Consider the following 23,324-nt stretch of genomic DNA (forward strand, 5'->3'; position numbering starts at 1 on the left):
ATAGCGTGGATAAACCCCAAGAGGGACTCTTAGAGAGAAACTCTCGGAGAGAGTCCTCTGTATTTAGTTATTTTGATTTTTAAGGTTATTAATCCCTTTTAGGAAGGTTTATTTCGGTATTTGGACGCTTCTACAAAAAGGTCTGTTCACCTCCCATGCTGCTAATTAACACCACCTGGATTCACGTTAGCTCTGAAGTGTGTATCAACGACAGAGTGCCTAAATAAATCTAAATGTTCCAGTGAAAAGTAATAGACTGATACAGTGTTGTGAGATATCTGCAATCCAGTGTCTACATTTTGATCACGTCCCATATACAACAACAATCGATGATACGCGCGCGCAACATGATTGTGTTCAACATGTAAGATCATATCCTCAGATGGTTCTTGGTGTCCATTTATTCGTAAAGAAACTTCACTGACTCCAAGGTTGTCAAATATCATGTGAGCATTTTCCTGATTATTTAATCGATTAAAATTTTGCAGCATAATGAAGATATGTATGTGCCAAAACACCATGCTGAGTCGCCATTTGCCATGTACATAACCCGGTAACATTAGTCTGAATGCTAACTGTGGACATGCTAGACCATGACAATAACGACTTACCACCTGTGTTCATAAAAGAGAGTAATCGCTGTTCTTCAGCAGTCGATGGAGTCATTAATGGCATCCATAGTGAGAGTTTAAATAGTAGCGCATGTTCGCCAAATATCATCATTATCACTATCCTTTCTTACAAGCACAACTGTGTGTTTCGCTCCAAAGATAAGTTTTCTGGCATTGCTGCAAAATTCAAAGATATGTGACAGTGGAATCGCATATGAAAATCTTCTACGGCCATCTTTCAGCATTAATTTACGTGCAGCAAATCCATAATTATAATTGTTGTTGGTGCTCTGTAACATCAAGAATTCAGTAGCTGGTCTATCTATTGCTGTAGCCGGTTGTGGGTCAGTCGCAGTATTTCATGGCACTTGTACTTGAAGAAATTGCCAGTGTGATCAGGATGATCAGCGTTATCTTTGGTAAACATAATTGACGGGCCAATTGATCTTGTATAATCGTCGGAGTGTCTTGCTAACCCTACTATTGTTGTGGAACGTCAACATCCTTTTGAATTGTCTCGATGTTTTTTCCATCAATCATATATGTGGCGCTGTCAAATAATGCCTTAATACCATTTTTAACAAAACCATCTATAGCCTCAGCCCCGTATGCTGTATTGAGAGGAATGTCTGTTACAAACTCACCTTCTACATCAATAAATGCCTCGGCAGGTAGAAAATATCTGCTTGTTATCATGGACTTGCAATTCAATTCTTCCTCATGCGTTAGGTACATGTGCATCATAATACTGATAATCGCGTACAGATTAATCTTTGTGAACTGGTTCATCCATATCGAATGCTGTGTCGGATATACGTTTGAACATCTTATTATATTGCCCATTTTCCAAATGGTTATCTCCTTGACCTGCCAGGCCCACAAAGACCACTTCTTGAAATAAAACTTGTTTTTAGTTTTTCCTTCCTAAGTAAAATTTCTCCTTGATTTACCAAGGCTGCTAGTTTTTGATTTGTGGCCTGATTTATTATTTTACTGACATTTGCAGGCATAACTTCAGTGCTTGGTAATTTAACTGGTTGTGGTTTTCGTCATATTAAACATGCTATTCTGACTTTGAATACCGAGAACGCTTTACCAGCAACGTCACCGATTGCACCAGAAGCTTTTTCTCGAATAACATCGATAGCTTTCATTGATAATTATTTTGCGATTGGTGCTGCTTTGGAAGACATCCTTGCAAATAATCCCTGGATAACATTACCGAGTCCATCTCCGTAAAACGCTTTGTAAAGAGGTAATCATGAGTTTACTACTCTGACCATTATGGGTCTACATTGAGAGCTGTGTATGATCATGTTATTTATTCTGGAGATATGGTTGCTTTGAAATGTGGATTGTACTAAACAATGTCTTGTTATTCTAGTCGGCCAAAGATAATAATGGTGCTGCAAAGATATCCAAAATGGTTGTCAAAGGACCATCCTGAAAACGTTGTCATCACTTTCTTACTTTAATTTGTGATTACATCAGCTGGTGAGTTTTAATCAAAGATTTTTTGTAACTAGTTGGTCCTAAATGAAAATAGTGGCTGTCAATATGGACACCACATTGGCCATCTTGAAAATAGGTTACCACTACTTCTATTGATCATATAAATATTGTGCTTTCAGCACAAGGCTTCTATGATGTTTAGTTGGTCCTAAATAGAAAAGGTGTCGATCTGATATCCAATATGGCCACAATGGCAACCAGCTTGAAAATCTTGTTATTGTTCCTCCTCCAAATGGGAAAGGTATATCAACATAGGATTTACACCAGATAACATTTAATCATGTCTTGCTGGTCCTAAATAAAAAGAATGCTAGTCTGACATCAAATATATCTATGAAAGCAGCTTATTGAAGACTATTATTATTAATGAAGAATATCTGAGAGGTTTCGACACTCTGCACATGATCGTATCTTGAATTACTGGAAATCGTTTTCAGAGCCAGTCGAGCATTAATCCTTTTAATGGCCTGTTTTATTATATATATATATATATATATATATATATATATATATATAACCAAGTTATAGTAATAGAACTTATATAAAGACAGATATTGTTGATTCATGACAAAATATGATTTTATTAATACAAAAAAATAATTACAGTCAAAAGAAAGTTGAATACTTTATTTTTCTATTTATGTTACAGTACTCACACATGAAAATTTAGGCTCGAAAAGCACACTTTCTATATCTTACTGATAAGCTTAAATTCATTTATAGTAGGGCTATAACAATACGCTTCCACCCATATATCGATATTCTGTGTTGTATTGTGATAATAATAATACAATATTTTGAAAGATTTATATGAAATGATAATTTAAGTACAAATTACGGTAAATTGATGTCATAGTTACACACTTACATTCAGCAAAGCCGTTAATAATTTTAACAGTTTCTTTCTTTTTTTGAAGTATGATGAACTTAGTCACTTGATAGAAAATAGGGTTCATAAAAGGGCATGACATATAAATACACACTGACTTGTACTTTGAACAAAATTCAAGGTACCTATTATTTAGAAGATGATTTACCATAATTTATTAATGAATGAATAAAATGCAGAATTTTGAAACAACACATTCGGAAATTTATTTCTGATGACATCAAATGCTTCTTTGGATTATTTGGTTTGTTGTTACTGTTGTAGGATTGAAGGCCATTTTTCAGCACAAGATAGGCTATACATGGCAGCCAGTACAGCTGGTGGAGGAAGAACCCTGGAAAATCCCGGGAAGAACTACCGACCCAGACAAGCTTTCTCAAGTACCCATGTTAGCCGAGCCTGGGACTTGAACTGACACAGACAGAGGTGAGATGGCAGTGGTCTGTAACGGTGAGCACTTTAAACCACTCGACCACTCAGGGCCCTGGATTATATGTCTACATAGCTATATATATGACAAAATAAAAAATGTGTGGTCATCAAAGAAGATAAATATTTTGAATGAGAATATTAACCATACAAAATCATATATCCTAAGAATATTAAATCCTAATTACAACATAAAACATTTTATCAAAGACCTCTTTCATAAGTACCAAAAGTATATAAAAGTGCATATTTGCATCTGTGCTAATTTGAAAACATGCATTTGTTTCAAGACTGGTATGTCAATTCATTTGTATAGGTACAACTGGTGGTTTCTTTCTAGTGGTTTCTAAGCTGCTGTATCATAGAGAGACAGGATATGTGGAGCTGTAGTGATAGTTGTTGTAGGGTTTAACGCCTTTTTTCATCACAAGATAGGCTATACATGGCGACCAGTATAAATGGTCGAGGAAGAACCCGGGAAACACTCACAAGAACCGCTGACCCACAAGAAGCTACTGGCAAGCTTTCTCACATACCCACATTGGCTGAATCTGAGACTCTAACCCATGCAAACAGAGGTGAGATGTCAGTGATTAATAACGGTGAGCACTGTAGACCACTCGGCGATTCTGGCCCCCCCCCCCCCCCCCCGATATGTGGATGGAGATCAATTAGTAGTAGTAGTAGTAGTAGTAGTAGTAGAAGAACTATACAAGATAAATAATCTTAAAAGAAAATAAATTATTTTTCAACAGTATCAGGCGTTAATATTCATTGCTGTGCAATTACACAATCAAAAACATATATTCCTGACTACAGTGTCTGAATGAAAAAATAATCATAACTAAATGCAAAGAATGAATACAAAATGCTGCAAGAAGTATAAAAAGATTTACCATAGATTCAAGTACGTTTAATTATTCTGATATATATGCTCAAATACTGAGCAGAGATGGAAAGGACTTTTTGATTTTCCGTGTCCAGTGAGTTTCATGCCACACAAAATTTGTTAGAGGGTATCAACTGTTACTCCAATTCATGATTTATTTATTTGCAAAGACCATTAACGTTTTTAAAAAAATGGGCAGTTGTTATATTAAATACTGGTAGTAATAAGTGAACACTAAAGTGAAATGACAGCATGATCTGGAATGGAAAATTCCAGTGTTTCAGCTCATTTTAGGTTAACCAGATATTCAAACATGTTTTCATGAGCCACTTGAGCACATGATATTTCACTACCAAATACATTGTTCTAAGATGCATATTCATTGCCATCTTACAGTTGTTGTCCCCTTTAACTACTCTGGCCATTGGAAGCACCACTTCAGATGGGACATCCACTACAGAAATGTTGTAGGTTTTTTACATTTGTTTTTAATTGGATGTAAAGGCATGCCCAGATGTTGCACACTGAAGATGTAGGGGACATTGTGCAGAAACTTGCTAGATGTGCATGCATCATTCTTCATGTATATTCTGTAGTCATGGAATATGTTTGGAAAAGAATTTTTTGAATTGCAAACATTTAAAACACTAAAAGAAATTCACTGAAAAAATTTATAGAGAATATCCAGGATACAATATCCAATGTATGTACAACAGAAGAACCCTCAAATGTTTGAACTTTATGGGACATCTAATTTTTCGTAGCAATATTACTCCAAATAGATCAGAAAGGGAATTGTGACAATTCCTTTATCATGAGATTGTTATTGTTTGAAAAGGTTATTCACATGTAAGTTTTGTTCTTTTTGATTTGTAATATGCCTTTCAATCGATCTGTTCATGTGCCTTCGTTAACATTCTTGGCAGTTTCATAGTAGCATAGATCTATTTACCGGTGTTGTTTTGTGCTTAATGCCATTTTTCAGCACATGATATACCTGGTGGCCAGTATAACTTGTGCAGAAAGAAATCAGGAAAACCTTGTCAAGAGAAGCTAATATCAAGCTTTCTTCACATACCCCCATTACATACCCACATACCCATATTACATACCCACATACCCCATTACATACCCACATCACATACCCACATTACATACCCCCATTACATACCCACATACCCCCATTACATACCCCCATTACATACCCACATACCCCCATTACATACCCACATACCCTTATTACCTACCCACATCACATACCCAAGTCACATACCCACATTACATACCCACATTACATACCCACAATACAAACCCCCATTACATACTCCCATTACATACCCACATACCCACATTACATACCCACATCACATACCCACATTACATACCCCCATTACATACCCACATACCCCCATTACATACCCACATCACACACCCACATTACATACCCACATCACATACCCACATTACATACCCCCATTACATACCCCCATCACATACCCACATACCCCATTACATACCCACATCACATTACATACCCCCATTGCATACCCACATACCCCCATTACATACCCATATTACATACCCACATTATAAAGACCAGTATACAAGATAGGTATTCATGTATTGTTGTGTGTGATGTGTGTTGTGTTGTGATTTGGATTTTTAACATAACTTTAAAAAATTTTCAGTCATATAGTTACGATGTCTGCAATGTGGCAGTTTATAGTGATGTCTAGCACTGGGGCATCTTGCCGCAGACATTATCCTGACACCAGGCTGACCAGTCCTAATACTAACCTCTTAATGCTGAGCGACAAGCGAGGCAGCTGTTAGTACCATTTTTGTAAGTCTTTGGTATGACTCGGCAGGGGATCGAACCCGCGACCTCCCGCAATCGAGGCAGATGCTCTAACCACTAGGCCAATGGAGCGGTTTTGTATTGTTGTTACAAATCACATACGATTTTTATAAAGACCCGTATACAAGACAGGTAGACATGTGTTCTTGTTACAAATCACATATGATTTTTATAAAGACCAGTATACAAGATATATATATATATATATATATACAAACACAAATCAAGTAATAGTTTATATAGACCAGTATATAAATATGTATACATGAATTGTTACAAAATCATGTATAAGATTATGACCAGTATATACACAAAACATATACAAATTTATAAAGAATAATAATGGTGTATACATGAAATGTTACAGAGCATGTACAAGTTCATAAAGAATAGTAAAGTTGTATAAATGAATTGTTAAAAATCAGGTAAAGACACAGTATACAAGATAGGTATACATGTATTGCTTGTTACAAATTACATATATAAGTTTATAAAGATAAGTGCATACAAGATATACAGACATACATTTCTTGCTACATATACAAATTTCTTGAAGAAAAAATATATTATCTATACAGCTGAACAACAAATACACAGGATATTTATACATGTATTACTTTGCAAACAAAACTAATATCTATGCACCTAAAAAATTACATAATTTTTTCCTTCATAAATTATTTGATCAGACCTTCTTCCAGCCTCTAATTAACTCTTTAGAAATTAGTGTTGGTACAGTGCTGCTGCTTGACCGCAACTCTATAAAATTAGAATTGGTACAACATTGCTACTTGACTAATACAGTAACTTTTTAGAAATAAATGGTGTTGAAGCACTCCTAAATGACTGTATACAATGTTATCTCATGTACTCACTGGCCCGATCACCAATTTTACTGATTGAGGTCTCATCTAAAAACAATTAATACATCAAGAAAATTTAAAATACTATCAGAAGGAAGGAATAAATAAGAACACAATGAACAAGGAGAATAACAAAAAGAAACTTCATATTTGTTTCAAACACTGGAGATACCATATTAAAATACAACACAAGAGACCTACCTACTTTATGTTTAAAATACTCTGAAAACTACATATCACAAAGCATTGTTCCAGTCCTCATGACTATAGTAACACCAGCAGTCACAGCTAATTACTTAACTTTTAAAAAATTAAAGTACATATATTCAACTGTTCAAAGTTAATGTTGAGTAAACAACTCAGTCTGAACAAACATAAAAACAATTGTGATGAAAAACTGTACAATATTTGATTTTTGATCAATCTATAATGATGCAAGTTCTCAACAAAAACAAGGTTTCACATGGTTGTAATATCAGTCATTGTTATGACATACACCATTTAGCAATGATGTTTACCAAAGAAAAATTTCATCAAGTATCCTTCAAATCGAAATTGGATTAACAGCTTCTAATTTCATTTAGGTTTTTGCATTTAATCGAATCAGCCATTTGCAATAGGCTAATCTGACATTGCCAAAGCGTTTTAGACTTTGATAGTCCAACTCATGAAAGAAGCTTTCCTTATTCCTCTATGTCATCCTTCATTATGATATATACAAGTCTTCCCTGTATTGTTTCACAAATATTCCACTATAAGTATTGCTATAGGATTGTGTCAAAAGCGAAATGTCACTTACATTCATGTCATAAGAGGTAAATTAACTTCAGTTGTGTGAGGCACATGAAACACTATCTAATTTAATGGTGATGAAATTAGATAATGTTTCATTCATGCATATCAGACTGGTTTTATGTGATCTGAATGTGTGATTTTGCTGTGCTTGAGAATTTATGCAAGAATTACTTATTGTAGATATTTGGCAGACAATTTATTCATTTATTAATTGTAAACAAAATAGTTACAAATAATTTGTTTGTGTGCCTTAATGCTTAACTAAAGGCAGAAAAGTGGTACAAAAGGTATTTAAACTTTCTTTCATCTCGATCCAAAAGTGTGGAGTTTGACAAGCATACAACACATTTTATCTTTTTCCCATATTTGGCATGTTACTATCACACATAACACCTTTCATCTTGACCCAATAGTATGGCATGTGAAACTAATGAGGATAAGATGGATATACAGGGTCCCAGACTCTGAGGTTTTCACATGAGCAGGTATTCTAAGAATCCACACTCTGCTGATGAAATAACAGTTCAGACAGGCAGACCACATTTTCAGGATGTCAAAAGAATCAATACCAAAGAAAATCTTCTATGGCATACTGAAGGAGAGAATGCTTGAAGCTTCGTTCATCCTTGAAACACTTCAATAATGACTCTGAGTCTTAGGAAGATCTCACACAGGATCACGCCACTTGGCATAGTCTTGTTTATTTTGGAGCTATAGGTCTTTAATGGAGGAGAACTGAAGAGGCAGTGCAGAAGCATGAGCAGTGTAAATCTTAGTAAAGCAGCATGTACTCTAAAGATCATGCAAACTCAAGCAGTATCTCCTATCAGGTATGCCACAGACAGTTCAGATCACAAACTGGTGATTTGCCACTCATCTATTCAAGGAATTTCAAACCAGTCATGTTCATCTTTGAACTTGAAGGACATATAAAAATCTCAGGTATGTAACATTATAAGCCACACTTTCTACTACAGAAATAGAACTATTTTCTTTTGCTGCAACCTATTTTTCTCTTCACATTAAGCTTCTGTCAATAAAATTACTGATAAAGATCATGCAAAGATTCAAGGTCAGAATCATTGTAATATATTTCTGGGTCAGAATCATCATCTGGATCAAACAGATTAACTTTCCATCTGTCATTGTCACAATGTGATTTTTCAAATGTAAGATTGCATAAACAATCCCCATTAATGTGACGAAATGATAGTTCAAGAGCAGTACTTGACATTATTACACTGAAGAAATCAAGACGTGATAGCATCATATTAGAGAGATCGAACACACCATCGTGAATATCTGTGTAATTTATCTTAAGACTGTCGCACTTAGTACAATGTGTCAGGGTCCTACATAATACATCACAGCAACTACTGGAAAGTGTTGCCTTTACTATAGCCAGGTCTGTTAGTTCTTTCATATTAGAAAGATCTAACAGAGAATTGTTCAGATCTGTCTTTTGGATTCTAAGCCTCATCAGCTGAGTACAGTGTGTCAGTGTCCTGCCTAATACTTCACAACAACCACTGGAGAGTCTTACATCTGATATATGCAGTTGTGTTAGCTCTGTCAAATTAGAAAGATCTAACAAACAGTTGTGGAGATCAGTCATGTGGACTCTAAGCATCTTCAGCTTAGTACAGTGTGTCAGTGTCCTGCCTAATACATCACAACAACTACTGGAAAGTGTTACCTCTGATATATCCAGGACTGTTAGTTCTGTTATCTTAGAGAGATCTAACATACAGTTATGGAGATCTTCCTTGCATATAGTAAGTCTCGTCATCTTAGTACAGTGTGTCAGAGTGCTGCCCAATATATCACAACAACTACTGGATATTGTTACCCCCATCATATCCAGGAATCTTAGTTCTGTCATATTGGAGAGATCTAGCATACAGTTGTGAAGGTCTGTACTCGATATTGTAAATGTCTCCAATTTAGTACAGTATGTCAGTGTACTGCCAAAGATATCACAAGAACTACTGGACAGTATTACTTCTAACATATCCAGCTCTTTTAGTTCTGTCATATTAGAGAGATCTAACACACAGTTGTGGAGGTCTGTGTTGCATATCTTAATCTTCTCCAGGCTCTTACAGTGTACCAGTGTATTACCTAATATATCACAACTATCTGACAGTGTTACGTTTGATATGTGCAGGACTGAGAGTTCTGTCATGTTAGACAGATCTAAATGAGTGTTGTGAAGATTTGTGTGGTATATGCCAAGTCTATTCAGCTTAGTACAATGTTTCATTGTACTGCCTAAAACATCACAACATGTACCAGACAGTATTACCTTTAACATATACAGGACTGTTAGTTCTGTCATATTAGAGAGATCTAACAGACAGTTGTGAAGGTTTGTTTTGGTAATAGATAGTCTCTGCAGCTTGGAACAGCGTATCAGCGTATCGCCTAATACATCACAACACCTACACGACAATATAACCTCCGATATATCTAGGGCTGCTAGTTCTGTCATATTAGAGAGATCTAACAGACAGTTCTGGAAGTTTATGTTATGCAGGCTAAGCATCATCAGATTAGTACAGTGTATCAGTGTTCTGCCCAATTCATCACAACAACTACTGGACAGTGTTACACATGACATATGCAGGACTTTTAGTTCTTTCATATTAGAGAGATCTAATAGACAATTGTGAAGATCAGTTCCGCATATCTGAAGATTCTTTAGCTTAGTACAGTGTGTTAGTGACCTGCCTAATACATCACAGCAACTCTTGGACAGTACTGTTTTATAAATAATTAGAGTGGACAGAGAACCTGACTCGGGCAGATACAAATCACACTCCAGATCACTTAGTCTGAGATATGTCAGTTCTCTGAGTCCCTTCAGATCTACTAAGTTAAACACATTAGTGAAGATGGGTCCATATGAACACGTCCCTGTTATCTCCAAATACTGCAGGAAGTCTGGATTCCAATGTTGTGGTTGAAAGTAATTTTGTTGTAGACCTGACACATTCAACAGTACATTGTCTCCAATGACTTCTTCCTTACATCTAACATAAATTATACTAATTTCATAAAGTCTGTACCTTTCCAATCCTTCACTCCTCATCTTCCAATCATTCTTGCACAAGTCATTTACTTTCTCCAGCACACGGTTACCAAGCTCAGGCATCAGGCCAACAAGGAATACAATTATATTTTCATTCTGAAGTACATCATTTAAATCTGCTATTGAGGAAATAAAGTTTGATAATTTGTCTGGACTGAAAATAAAGCAGAGAGCTGTGAAGAACTCTTGCATTGTTTTGTGTAGGAAACTCACATTAGTTTTTCTATTAAGATAAGAAGCAGAGTCTGTCACTGACAATACACCAAGATCCAGGGCAATATTCAGCTTTTCCTTTCCCCTATCTCCAAGGACATTCAGCAATTTTATCTCCTCAAAAACTAGTGAGTTTTCCTTTTGACTGCTGAGCAGGAAGTGGTGAGCAACTTCACAAAGTGACAACAAAAGCCCTTCTCCAAAATATACTACTAGAGACATTTCAGATACTTTACGAGGAAGTGGAGACTGCGTGTCACCTAGTGTAAATCTCATTTGCCTGTGATTAGGATCTTTCTTGTACTTTTCCTTCATTCGATCTGCCATCAGATTGAGAAACAGAATATATAGCTCATGAAGCTTGCTTGGTAATGACCTTTCATTTTCATACCACACCTGTGCCAGGAAAAGAAGGAGAAGGGGTACATGTGTTAACTGTCTAGTTAGCTCGTTACCTTCTATATCCTTCATAAATTTTTCAATGACATTCCCATCTTTGTAACAGTTTTTAAAAATTTTCTTTGCACATTTTATGGCATTTTTTGGGCTAAAGCCTTTAAGATCCAGCAGTAGGTCTATTTCAGGCCCCTCCTGCAACTCCATTTGTAAAATTTTCCATGGTCTAGATGAAACCAGGAAACAACAATTTGGATAAACTCTACGGTTGACCACATTTTCTAGGAAATTGGCTTTTACAATCATTTCATCCAAGCCATCTAGGATAAACAATACTTTATCTCCATTTGCTTTCAAAAGGGTTCCCAGGACATTTTTATCAGGTATTTCCTCCAAAGGAAGCTGAGCACAGATGACTTCAATCAAATTTTCCTCCAATGAAACCTCTCGAAGATTCATATAAAACAAAAGGTCAAATGTCTGAAGAACAGCCTCATCCTGAAAAACACTATCTTGGGCAGGTACTCTATTTTCATGAGCACTGCACCATGCATGGAGAACTTTTCTACAGAAAGTTGTTTTCCCTAACCCTCCTTTTCCACGTAAATAAATACGTTTAAACGTTGAACCTCGCTCATCCAGGAATACTTGTTTATAACTGGTGACCTCGATTATCTTTTTGGAGTGAGGTTGAGCATTCTTATGTTGTGTAACATATGAACTTTCTTCTTCCATGTTTCTGCTTTCTTGTTTCTCTTCAATGACTAAATCAACATAAATGTTATCAATATCACATCTCCTCTTTTCAAATATTGGGGACATCTGAACACACCTCAAATTTCTGTATGCTTTAATTAAATCATCTCGTAGCTTGATAATGCCTGTAAAGATAATTAAACAGCTGGCAAGACTTGAAATTGTGAATATTCTCAAAGTTTCTATCTTGCAACACTTAAACATGTAAAAGTGATGCTAAATAAAAGTAGGTAAAATATAAATAAAAAATGTTTTGTAAAGTGAATAAAACATGAAAATGACACTCTAAATCACAAACACTCACAGACAGCTAGGCATCATTAGAAACAAAATTAAAAGCCTTCATGCAAAAATGCTTTCCATCAAATTTGGTGAAATTCTGTGCAGTGACTTTTAGAAGCAGTCATTAAAAAAATATCTTTCATTATAAGTAATGGCAGCTATTTTGATACCAGATTTTCAACATTTATATAAAATGCAAAGGTCTTCATGCCAAAATTCTCCTTGCCAAATTTGTTTGTAAATTATTCCACTTGTTTCTGAGAGCTGAATGTTTTGCAAATCAATGATGGGAGATGGTCAATGTGCAATGCTTGATGAAAGCTGGGTCATACCATATGCTAATCTGGCATGATGCTCAGGTCTGCTAGCAAGAGGCCCTAGTGGGTCTGATATCACTCACCTGAGTTACATAACTTAGCAGGTGACCATTTCACTATGCAGGATTATGTAATATTCTAAGAATACAACCATTCAAACTGTTTGTTGTGGTGGTTTTACTTATTTTACCACAGTCTGATCAAATTCTTTGAATGATAATGATTAATAAGCATAGTCTCTTGCTTAGCTGAAGTCATCAAAGATCATGATAATATAAACCTATTTACTAAGTTTAAAATTTACTGAAATTAGATGAGAAATATAAACTCCAGGTCTAGAGCCAACAAGATGCAATATCTTTTCACTAATGTGCTAATTTCACCAAGTGTAGAACCTTTTTAGAGAATGATGATATTGATTGATATTTGGTCAACAGAATAGCACATGCACCAAACTCAAACAATCAAAGCCTAATGAAAATATAGTTGCTAGAGTCTCAACCGAAGACACACAAGGTGATGTCATTAATATGCATGAAACATTCTCTTTATACAAAACTAAGATCATGGACTATTTAAAACACTTGATCCAAATCAAGTAAACCAACAAACCTTGAAAGGGACAGATGCTGTAGTTTTGAAAAGAAATGCCTAGAATTCAAGACAAGATCATATAATAAGATTATATCTTCTTTTAAACTGCCAAGAGTTGAAACTCTGGCATTTCTTAGCAATAACAAAATTTTCAATGTAGTTACTGTGGAAGCCATATTAAATGTACGATGTACGATTGACACCATTTTCAAAAAGGGTCAGCTTTACATTACTGAAAATCTTTGGGTGAAAAACCATGTGAATAAGACCATCCATTCACAAGAAGCAACAGCATATTTTAAATGACTGTAATGCTTGTTATATTAAATGTTAGATCAGCATCACTTTCATTCAGGACCAGTAAACATCTCGAAAAAGTGAAATCCCATTGTCTATATGACCATCCATCTAGAACTAGCAATAACTAGTTTTTCAAAATGGCTACTAAACAACCAAATTGAAAGTCAGAGAGGCAGCATTTTATTTAATCATCAACTAAATATCATAATAAATTTTCTGGTGAAAAACTCATGTCAATATAACATTCAATTGAAAACTAACGCTAATACGAATTTCAATATAGCTGCCATGGTAGCAGTATTGGATGTCAAATCAAGACCATTTTCATTTAGGTCTAACTATACATCACAAGACGCCTTTGAGGAAAATCCCATGTTGTATGACCATCCCTCTAGAAGGAGTGGCAATAACAATATTACCAAGATGGCCACTGTGGTGACTATATTGGAGCTCAGATCAGCAACATTTTCAATCGCACAACTAGGCTACTTTCAAAGTCTTCCAGTCAAAACACCATTTCAATAATAATTTTGGTTCAGAAGAAGTACAGTAACAATAACAAGATCTTCAATGTGGTCAGTAGACAGCAACATAAATCTTTTGCCAAACATCCCATGTCAATATGACTTTCCATTCAGTAGGAGTAGTGATAACATTTGAGAATATGGCACCATGGCAGCTACATTTGATGTCAGAGTGCCACCAATTTAAATTTAGGACAAACCAGATACCATTTCAGACCAACTAGACACCACAGGAAGTATATTAGTGAAAACCTCATACTGATATGACCATCTATTCAGGAGTGGCAATACAAAAGTTTTAAAACTGGCAACTGTTTCTGCAATTTACATTTTGCATCCACCTTAATGTCAGAGGAAGTCTTTTGGAGAAAGTCCCATGTAAATATGACTTTTTGTTTAGGAATTAAGGAATAACAAGATTTTCCATATGGTTGCCATTTTTTCAATAATGGGTGCTGGACAATGGATGACCGGTAATGGATGATAGACAACATGCCACCACTGGCCAATATACCAGCTATTCAGGATTATGACTAGTAGAGCTAATAGCAGTCTCTAGCACTGCAACAAACTCAAACTCAAATGCAAGATTGGTTGATATATGTATATGACTCATTCATAATAACAATACTTCAACATCCTGATGACATTACCTCATTTACAACGTTTTCCTTATTTTGTTCAAATAAAACGTGCATAAGAAAAGCTGCCATTAATAACGTAATCACATCGATAATGGTTGTTAGAATCCATTTTGCTGCATGTATGTAGAGTGTCGGTGTAAATAATACGATGCTGTATTTCATTATACAAAGGGCATATCAAAGATGTCAATATAGTGGCAGCATGATATATTGATCAATACAATTTTCAGTTCCTTTAAAGAAATGCATTCGTGTTACATTAAATTGTCATTTATTACGCATTATTCGACATTTTTCATTTGTGTTCTCCATTTCCTAAATATTTAATTATTCGTCAGAATTGTGTTTATTTAAGGTTTTCATTTGTTTGCATTCACTCTTGTTCTGTTTATACATTCCATGTTTACTTTACTGCAAAATTAACTGTTCCAGGGACTATAAAAACTCAGGTAGTTACATACAAGTACACCAGAGTAAATGCATGGATCCCATGTGAAATCTTGATGATATAAACCCATATTTAAAGTTTGATCAAAAACTTCATCATGGTAGCAAGCTCAGCCAACAGAAACAAAATCATTCCATTTCAATGGCATAAATTGTGCTCATTATATGATGATGTGAAGTATATATTCCAAATCTAAGCACAGCCAGTTCAGAAATGTGACCTTCTAAAGTGGTAAGAGGCAACTATCAATGGACCAATGGTTGGACCAATCGCAGATTCTGGAAGAGATCATTAGTTCCTTTGTCCTTATGGTCAGTTGAGCTACAAACACAATTTCCAAATGTATAAACATGCATAATTCTATGTATCCTGACATTCTACTGACCCCACCATCACAAGTCACACACACACACACACAAACGTGTAGAATTCCACAGGAAGACTACAGTGCTTTTATTTGTTTTCACCACTATGTAGTGAAACCATCTTGACAAACTCCTTACAAAACATATTCGAATACTGAACTAACATTAATCAAGGCATTGTTTGGCTTCATCCTTGAACCAGGTTTGATAAGAATATGTTCATACCATGGGCACCCACGCATAGGAGCAAGGGGAGGGGGCACTTACTTCCCATCCCTGAGTTTATTTCTAAACATGTTTTGACCTACATCTGTAAAACTTAATAGCTGACCACTACATGTTTGCCCCCACCCACGCCACAAAAAAAAAACCTTAATTCTGCAGGTGCTCAGGTGTAACAAACTCAATTTGACACAAGATCGGTTCATATATGCATATGACTCATTCATAATAACAATACTTCAACATCCTGATGACAATACCTCATTTACAACGTTTTCCTTATTTTGTTCAAATAAAACGAGCATAAGAAAAGCTGCCATTAATAACGTAATCACATCAATAATGGTTGTTAGTATCCATTTTGCTGCATGTATGTAGAATGTCATTGTAAATAATCTGATGCTGTATTAGCATACAAAGGGTGTTACGATGATGTCAGTATAGTGGCAGCATGATATATTGATCAATAAAATGTTCAGTTCCCTTAAAGAAATGCATTCGTGTTACATTAAATTGTCATTTATTATGCATTATTCGACATTTTTCATTTGTTTTCTCCATTTCCTTAATATTTAATTATTCATTGGAATCGTGTTTATTTAAGGATTTCATTCGTTTTCATTTACTCTCATTGTTTTAATTCCATTTTGACTTCGCTGCAAAATTAACTGTTCCAGGGTCTATAACAAACTCAGGTAGTCACATACAAGTACATCTTGATGATATAAACCCATATTTAAAGTTTGATCAAAAACTTCATCGTGGTAGCAAGCTCAGCCTACAGAAATAAAATTACTCCATTTCATCGGCATAAATTGTGCTCATTATATGATGATGTGAAGCATATATTCCAAATCTGAGTACAGCCAGATCAGAAATGTGACATTCCAAAGTGGTAAGAGGCAACTATCAATGGACCAATGGTTGGATCAATCACAGATTCTGGAAGAGATCATTAGCTCCCTTGTCCTTATGGTCAGTTGAGCTACAAACACAATTTTTCCAAAAGCATAAACATACATAATTCTATATAATTATCCTGATATTCTACTGACCCTACCATCACAAGACAGACACATGCACACACATGCACACACACACACACACACTGTATAGAATTCCACAAGACCATAGTGCTTTTATTCGTTTTCACCATTATGCAGTGAAACCATTTTGACAAACTCCGAATACTGAACTAACATTAATCAAGGCATTGTTTGGCTATATCCATGAACTCAGGAATTTTTGACCAAATGTGACTCTCATTCTTTGGTATTAGGGTAGGGATCGCTCTGTACAAAATAGGAAACTGGGCATATATTTGAGATAAAAGCAATCTGTGAAGCATGTACAAATGGTGACAGCCTTAGAAGGAGGAAGACGGACAGGGGCATTCCTGGTACCTCTGCTCCCTGCGGCCTGATTTGGGGGCATGGTTGTACTAGATGCAATAGCACAAATTAGGTACCCTGCAAACGTGGGCAACCAACTGGTCGTACATGCCTATAGGCGATAAACTACTTTAATCCAATAAATGAATGAATAAATATATAACGCCCTTTTTGAACAAATGATAGGCTATACATGATGGCCAAATTTGTTGGCGGAATATCCTGAGCAAACCCTTGAAAGAACCACCTATCCACTGAAATATATCGACAAGTTTTCTTACACATGCTGGCCGAGCTCAAGAACCACCTACCCATTGAAATATATTGACAAGTTTTCTTACACACACTGGCCGAGCTCAAGAACCACTTACCCATTGGAATATATCGACAAGTTTTCTTACACACGATGGCCTAGCTCAGGAACCACACACCCATTGGAATATATCGACAAGTTTTCTTACACACGCTGGCCGAGCTCAAGAACCACATACCCATTGGAATATATCGACAAGTTTTCTTACACACGCTGGCCGAGCTCAAGAACCACCTACCCATTGAAATATATCGACAAGTTTTCTTACACACGATGGCTGAGCTCAAGACTTTAACCCATGTGAATATGGAGAGATATCAATGATTTGTAAAGGCGAGGCATAAAACTATAAAAATGTCATTTCTGGCATAAAATTCACATTCCCAAGCTTTTTATATTTCAAAAAGAGCAATTCTTTTTATGCACATATATACATACATAAATACATACAAACACACTCTGGATTGAACCCAGGATGGTGACTTACAGAACCCATCACCTTCTTTTCAAGTTCTAACCTCCATAATCTGGTCAACAATTTTCAAGACTTAATCAACAAAAAACAAATACTTTCCACAAAAGCTGAGAGAAAATCCTAACTGTTACATGTTTGAATGGAAAGGTCAATACTAATGAATTAAATCAAGGAGAAAAAAATAAATCAACCGTCTTAAACAGAGTAAACTATATGCATATTCTAATTTTGACTGGATAACACCATTTTATAAATAATTGGTGTGTAATTATGGGTTTAACACTGCGAAGACCAAACTGTTTCGACGTCAATACTTTCCCCTAATTACAGTCACTGTGGATTACCCCATCATGTGCACATTGTAAAATACAATACTGTCATGACAAGCTTGACTTTAAAAAGTCAAATTGTTTCATATAATCATTAGCATCTTTTGTGCTTTTTAGCATTCTAATAAAACCTGCAATTAGCTGATAGGTTTTCCAAAACAGTTCTTAACTCTATTTAAACTAAAGTGTGACCTTGCTATAGCACGCTTCATTAGAACACAAATTTTGATATTACATGGTCATGACGTGGCTCCCGGAATTTCATATACATGTATTTTTCTTATAGACAAAAATCTTTCCTAATTATAAGTATGAAACATATTGTGTAAAAGGTTTAATATTTTATGAAAGAGGTCACATATGAATTTAAATATAAGATGGTCATTGAGTGGCTCCTGAAATTTCATATACATGGATTTTTCTTGTACATGAAAGAAACTTTTCTTGTTAAAAGTACGAGAATAAAATTTAAAAAAGTTTTGTCATTTTAGGGAGAAGAAGGCGTATTAATTCAAATATAAGTAGCTCCTGAAATTTTAAAATTTCTTCAATTCCTTGAAGTTTTGTGTTAAAACAGACATTAAAATATGAGTATCTGACCAGTGGCTGGGTCTTTTGAGAACACTGATTATTGTTGAAAGATGTCATTTCATAAGTATTAATCTTATTATTGCAGATCCATGAGCAATAATGCCATTATGTCTACTTTGTGTTTGCCTTCAATGCAAAAATTCAATGAAATCATAGTTTAAGCAATATCCAACTTATATTTTTCTTTAAGCTGCACACACAACCAAACATCAAACAATGCGGTGGTTAATAAAAGACATTCAATTGAGTTTACAAGTCAATTAACTCAAGTGCATTGCTAATCATCAAGACAGTTGAAGAGCTAAACTTGTTCAAATCATGATGCAATGATTTATACAATGTAAAAAAAACACTTGTAGCTTGGCGGTCTTGTAAACTCAATCAGTTGACTGGTGAATAATGACCTCTTGTTGAATGACAAATATTTTTGTTGTAGTCTTTAAAATGAGTAGGTGTAAAAGTGTTAATGGACATTTACAATAGATAATGGGCCATGGAAACGTAAAGCTTTTACCATTAAAGAGAAGAATGATTAAGTCCGGTGTCTGAATTCATCATTGGAGGAATATGATTGACTTTGCCAAGGAGAACAAATGTGACAGGAACAGAACGCAGCTGAAAATCAATCACTTTTCAAAAAACAATAAAATATTATAATTTGCAGACGAGAAAATTTTAACAGCATGAAATTGATACAGACACCGTCTGGTGACCTTGGAACATACTGAACAGTAAATGTGCATTTTTGTTACATAATTTTGCTTAAAAAAATTACCAGTGAATTCATACAGGTAATGATGTGTGAAAATTATTGAATGTTTTAAATCTGTGTGCATATTTTCGATGAAATTACATATATTGTAGATTCATGCATGTGACGAGATTGGCCATTGTAGTACAGACAAGTTGAACAATTCTTAAGACAGTTTTTGGTAAATCATGTAAAGTTACTGACATTTTCTGTTCACATGGCAAAAGATGAATTAAATATGGCCTTGTGTCATGTGTGATCTTTCCATCCACTATCGCTATTTTTAACTTCTAAAGAAAAACATGTCTTCAACAAATCCAGAAAATCTGGCAGAGTAGACTCTAGGCCAAAAGTTGTTCTCCACATTTTTTTTTGTTTGACTGGCGGCCGACAGTCAAACAAAAAAAAGGAAAGGTGAAGAACAACTTGTTGGTCTAAGTAGACCCTGGCAATGACACCTTTCATTTTTTCTTAATTAATTCTAATCTGCCATCAGCTACGACTGCTGCATAAGAAAAGCTTTTGAAAACTTCTCAAAAAAGCTAACTCTACACAAAGTCATGCTTGCCTAATTTCATATACCGTATTCGTGCAATTTTACATTTGTACAAATAATGCTGATCCAAGAGCATAACTATGACTGGCATTGACAACAACAGAAAACCTATCCATGTCTGCTACAAAACCATTTAAAAGAATTCGACATGTTTTGATCAAACTTTAAATTTTAATTTTGCACGTATGATACTGAGTTGTTCTTTACTGTGATCACTGTTACAATAAACAACAAAGAATCTTTACGTCTGCTCGCGAACTGCTGAAAACATATGACCAAATTTAATAAATTCAAGTGGGATATGAAAGCCTTACAAACTGTACAAATGATACAGATCCAACATCAAATAATGGCTTTCATTAATAACAATGGAAATATATGGACTAAAAAAAATCCAGTCAACAGATTGTGATCAAATATAACATTAAACATCCCAGATACAAAATCCTTTCAAGTGAATTTTAACAAATGAGGCTGATTGACAATCCTGTTAACCATCAGTCATAAAAACTGAGGCCATTATAAACTTTTTGAACTAACCGGGGCATCTGGGCAACACTGCTCGTGAATTTAACTATTAGATGGATGTCAGTGAATCATAGATGCTAAGGAGCACTAAGATCTCTAATTAGTTGTGGCAGTCATAATTCACAATAAAACTGTCATGAGTGTGCAAATTATAAGTCTTAAAATCAATGACACTAGGCTAAACACACCAGTTGCCACAGATTACTTATGGCTGAGTTGTTGTTTACAACAAGATCAGAAAAGATGATCCAAGATCACTTAATTATTATGCATAGACTCGCCTCACTTCTGAAATTGTCCAAGATTTTGATGATATGAGCACATTTTCCAATTCTGACCAGAACTGAATCATAAAAATGGCTTCCAGAAAGGTAATGAGCTCAACCAATATGATGCAAGACTTCCTCATCGACATACAAGTATCTCACTCATTATCAAAATCATCTGAGATCTTAATTGTATAAGCATATATTCCAAATGTGATCAAATTGGATTTGAAATATGACCTTCAGATTGGTAAGAAGGTTAGCCAATCACCTCATGGATCTGGCTCACTATCAAACAAAGCTAAGATTTGGATGATATATAAACCCATATTATAGGTTGTTTTGACTCTGGTACTTTATGGAACAGCAGCCCAAGTAGGTTATTAATGCCAAGGCAATAGGAGTAAGGACACACCATGGTAGCTGATTGAGGCTGGTCAAACTGTAGGATTCAAACTCGCACCCTTGCAGATGTGAGTCTGGCATGAAAACCATTGAGCCACCACTGCTCCCATGTTTTACTGAAATTATACCAGAAATGTAGAATGCAGAGCGGTAACAAGCAATATTTTACAGACTGGCAATGCAAAACAGATTATGCATACAGAGCCATATAATAAACTCAATTGGAAGGCGAATCCATGAATGCAAAAATGTACAGTTGTAGAGAATTTGATAGAAAATGTAATTTCTCATTTCATTTGGTTAAATAGAAAATGTGCAGATACAACTACCAGTGTAACAAAGTTAATGAAAAACCAATGAAGGATACCAGTGTAAAATAAAGGTAACAAATAATGATGGTCTAAAAACAATTTCATGGCTTGGAAGCAGTGAAAAGATCTTATAAAAGGTAAAGAAAAACCAATGGAGGGTACCAGTGTAACATAAAGGTAACGAAAAATCAATGGATGGTCTAAGAACAATTTCATGGCTTTCCAAGTGAAAAGATCTTAGTATAAAGAATATCATCCCAGACTATCATACAAAAGGGTTTTTGACAATGGAAATTTAGGATTCATTCCTCTAGCGAGCATGGAAAGTTTTAGAACTTCCAGCACAGACAGGACCAAGACCCAGTCTGACAATCATGTCATAGTCCCATACATATGACCTATCTTTTGGACTTGGAAATAAATTGTACTCAGGACACCAAAGCAGAATGAAAGGAGGGAATTTTCGCTTTAGTGGCAGGTAAGTATTATGTAATTAAACTTTGTTTTTCCATTTCTCTCCAAAAAGAACTACATTTGGGGATCTCAACAGTCAAAAGTGCTACTCTACTGAAGGCAGCTTGTTCTTGCCTAAACCAACATTCTCGAAGGCGAGAAACTGACTCATAATTACTACTGAACAGTAAACAATCTTTTCCCATAGACAAGGTATAACACTCACTCCATCTCCTTGCCAACATCAAGGACAGAGGAATACAGTTTTAAAAGTAAAATTCTCAAATGAAGCTGCATTCAGTGGTCTATAAGGGGGCTTTGGCAAATCCCATGAAGCTAGCACAATATTCCATCTGCACAACTGAGTGAAAAAGATACTGGTCTCTGCAGATGAAGATATTTGACATGATGAGAAATATGAAGGCCCAACTTAAGCAGTTAGACAGGACTGCCATAGAGCCCTTAATAGTGGAAACCCAACAGCTCTCTTTGAACAGGAAAAGGGGCCTCAAGTGACCAAGTGGTCTGAAGTGCTCACCATTACAGATCATTGCCATCTCCCCTCTGTCTGTGTGGGTTCAAGTCTCTGGTTCATCCAATGTGGATATGTGAGAAAGCTTGCCACTAGCTTCTCGTGGGTCAGTGATTGTCTCCGGGGTATTACCAGGTTCTTCCTTCACCATTTATACTGGCCGCCATGTATAGCCTATCTTGTGGTGAAAAATGGCATTAAACCCCACAACAACAACAATAACAAATAGGAAAAGAAGTCACTACGCCACTGCACTCAGAGTGCAACAGCTAGGATCAGCCATGAATGATTCTCCAATTTATGTCGTAGACCTTGGAAAGAACTACTTCCAAGCCTGGATGATGATGGCAATCTTGTCAAAAACTGGTCCTGGCAGATGGATCAAATGGGATGAGCGAAACATGAAAGTGGAAATTTTGAGTATT

The 23,324-nt window shown here is 35.5% G+C and overlaps 1 protein-coding gene across 1 annotated transcript in view; it reads right to left on the reverse strand.

Annotated features, from left to right (window-relative positions):
* Window positions 1-2,735: 2,735 nt before the first annotated feature.
* The window catches only part of LOC149771175 (uncharacterized), a 41,684-nt gene continuing 21,095 nt past the window's right edge, over window positions 2,736-23,324 (reverse strand). Inside the window, exon 4 of the mRNA XM_089948771.1 lies at window positions 2,736-12,427. Within this exon, the coding sequence (XP_089804897.1) occupies window positions 8,889-12,427 (3,539 nt within the window). The 3' untranslated portion in view covers window positions 2,736-8,888. The remainder of the gene's footprint in view (window positions 12,428-23,324) is intronic.

This window comes from Sinohyriopsis cumingii, unplaced genomic scaffold (assembly GCF_028554795.1).
Source record: "Sinohyriopsis cumingii isolate HCF-2022 unplaced genomic scaffold, ASM2855479v2 utg002078l, whole genome shotgun sequence".
Classification (NCBI taxonomy): Eukaryota; Metazoa; Mollusca; class Bivalvia; order Unionida; family Unionidae; genus Sinohyriopsis; species Sinohyriopsis cumingii.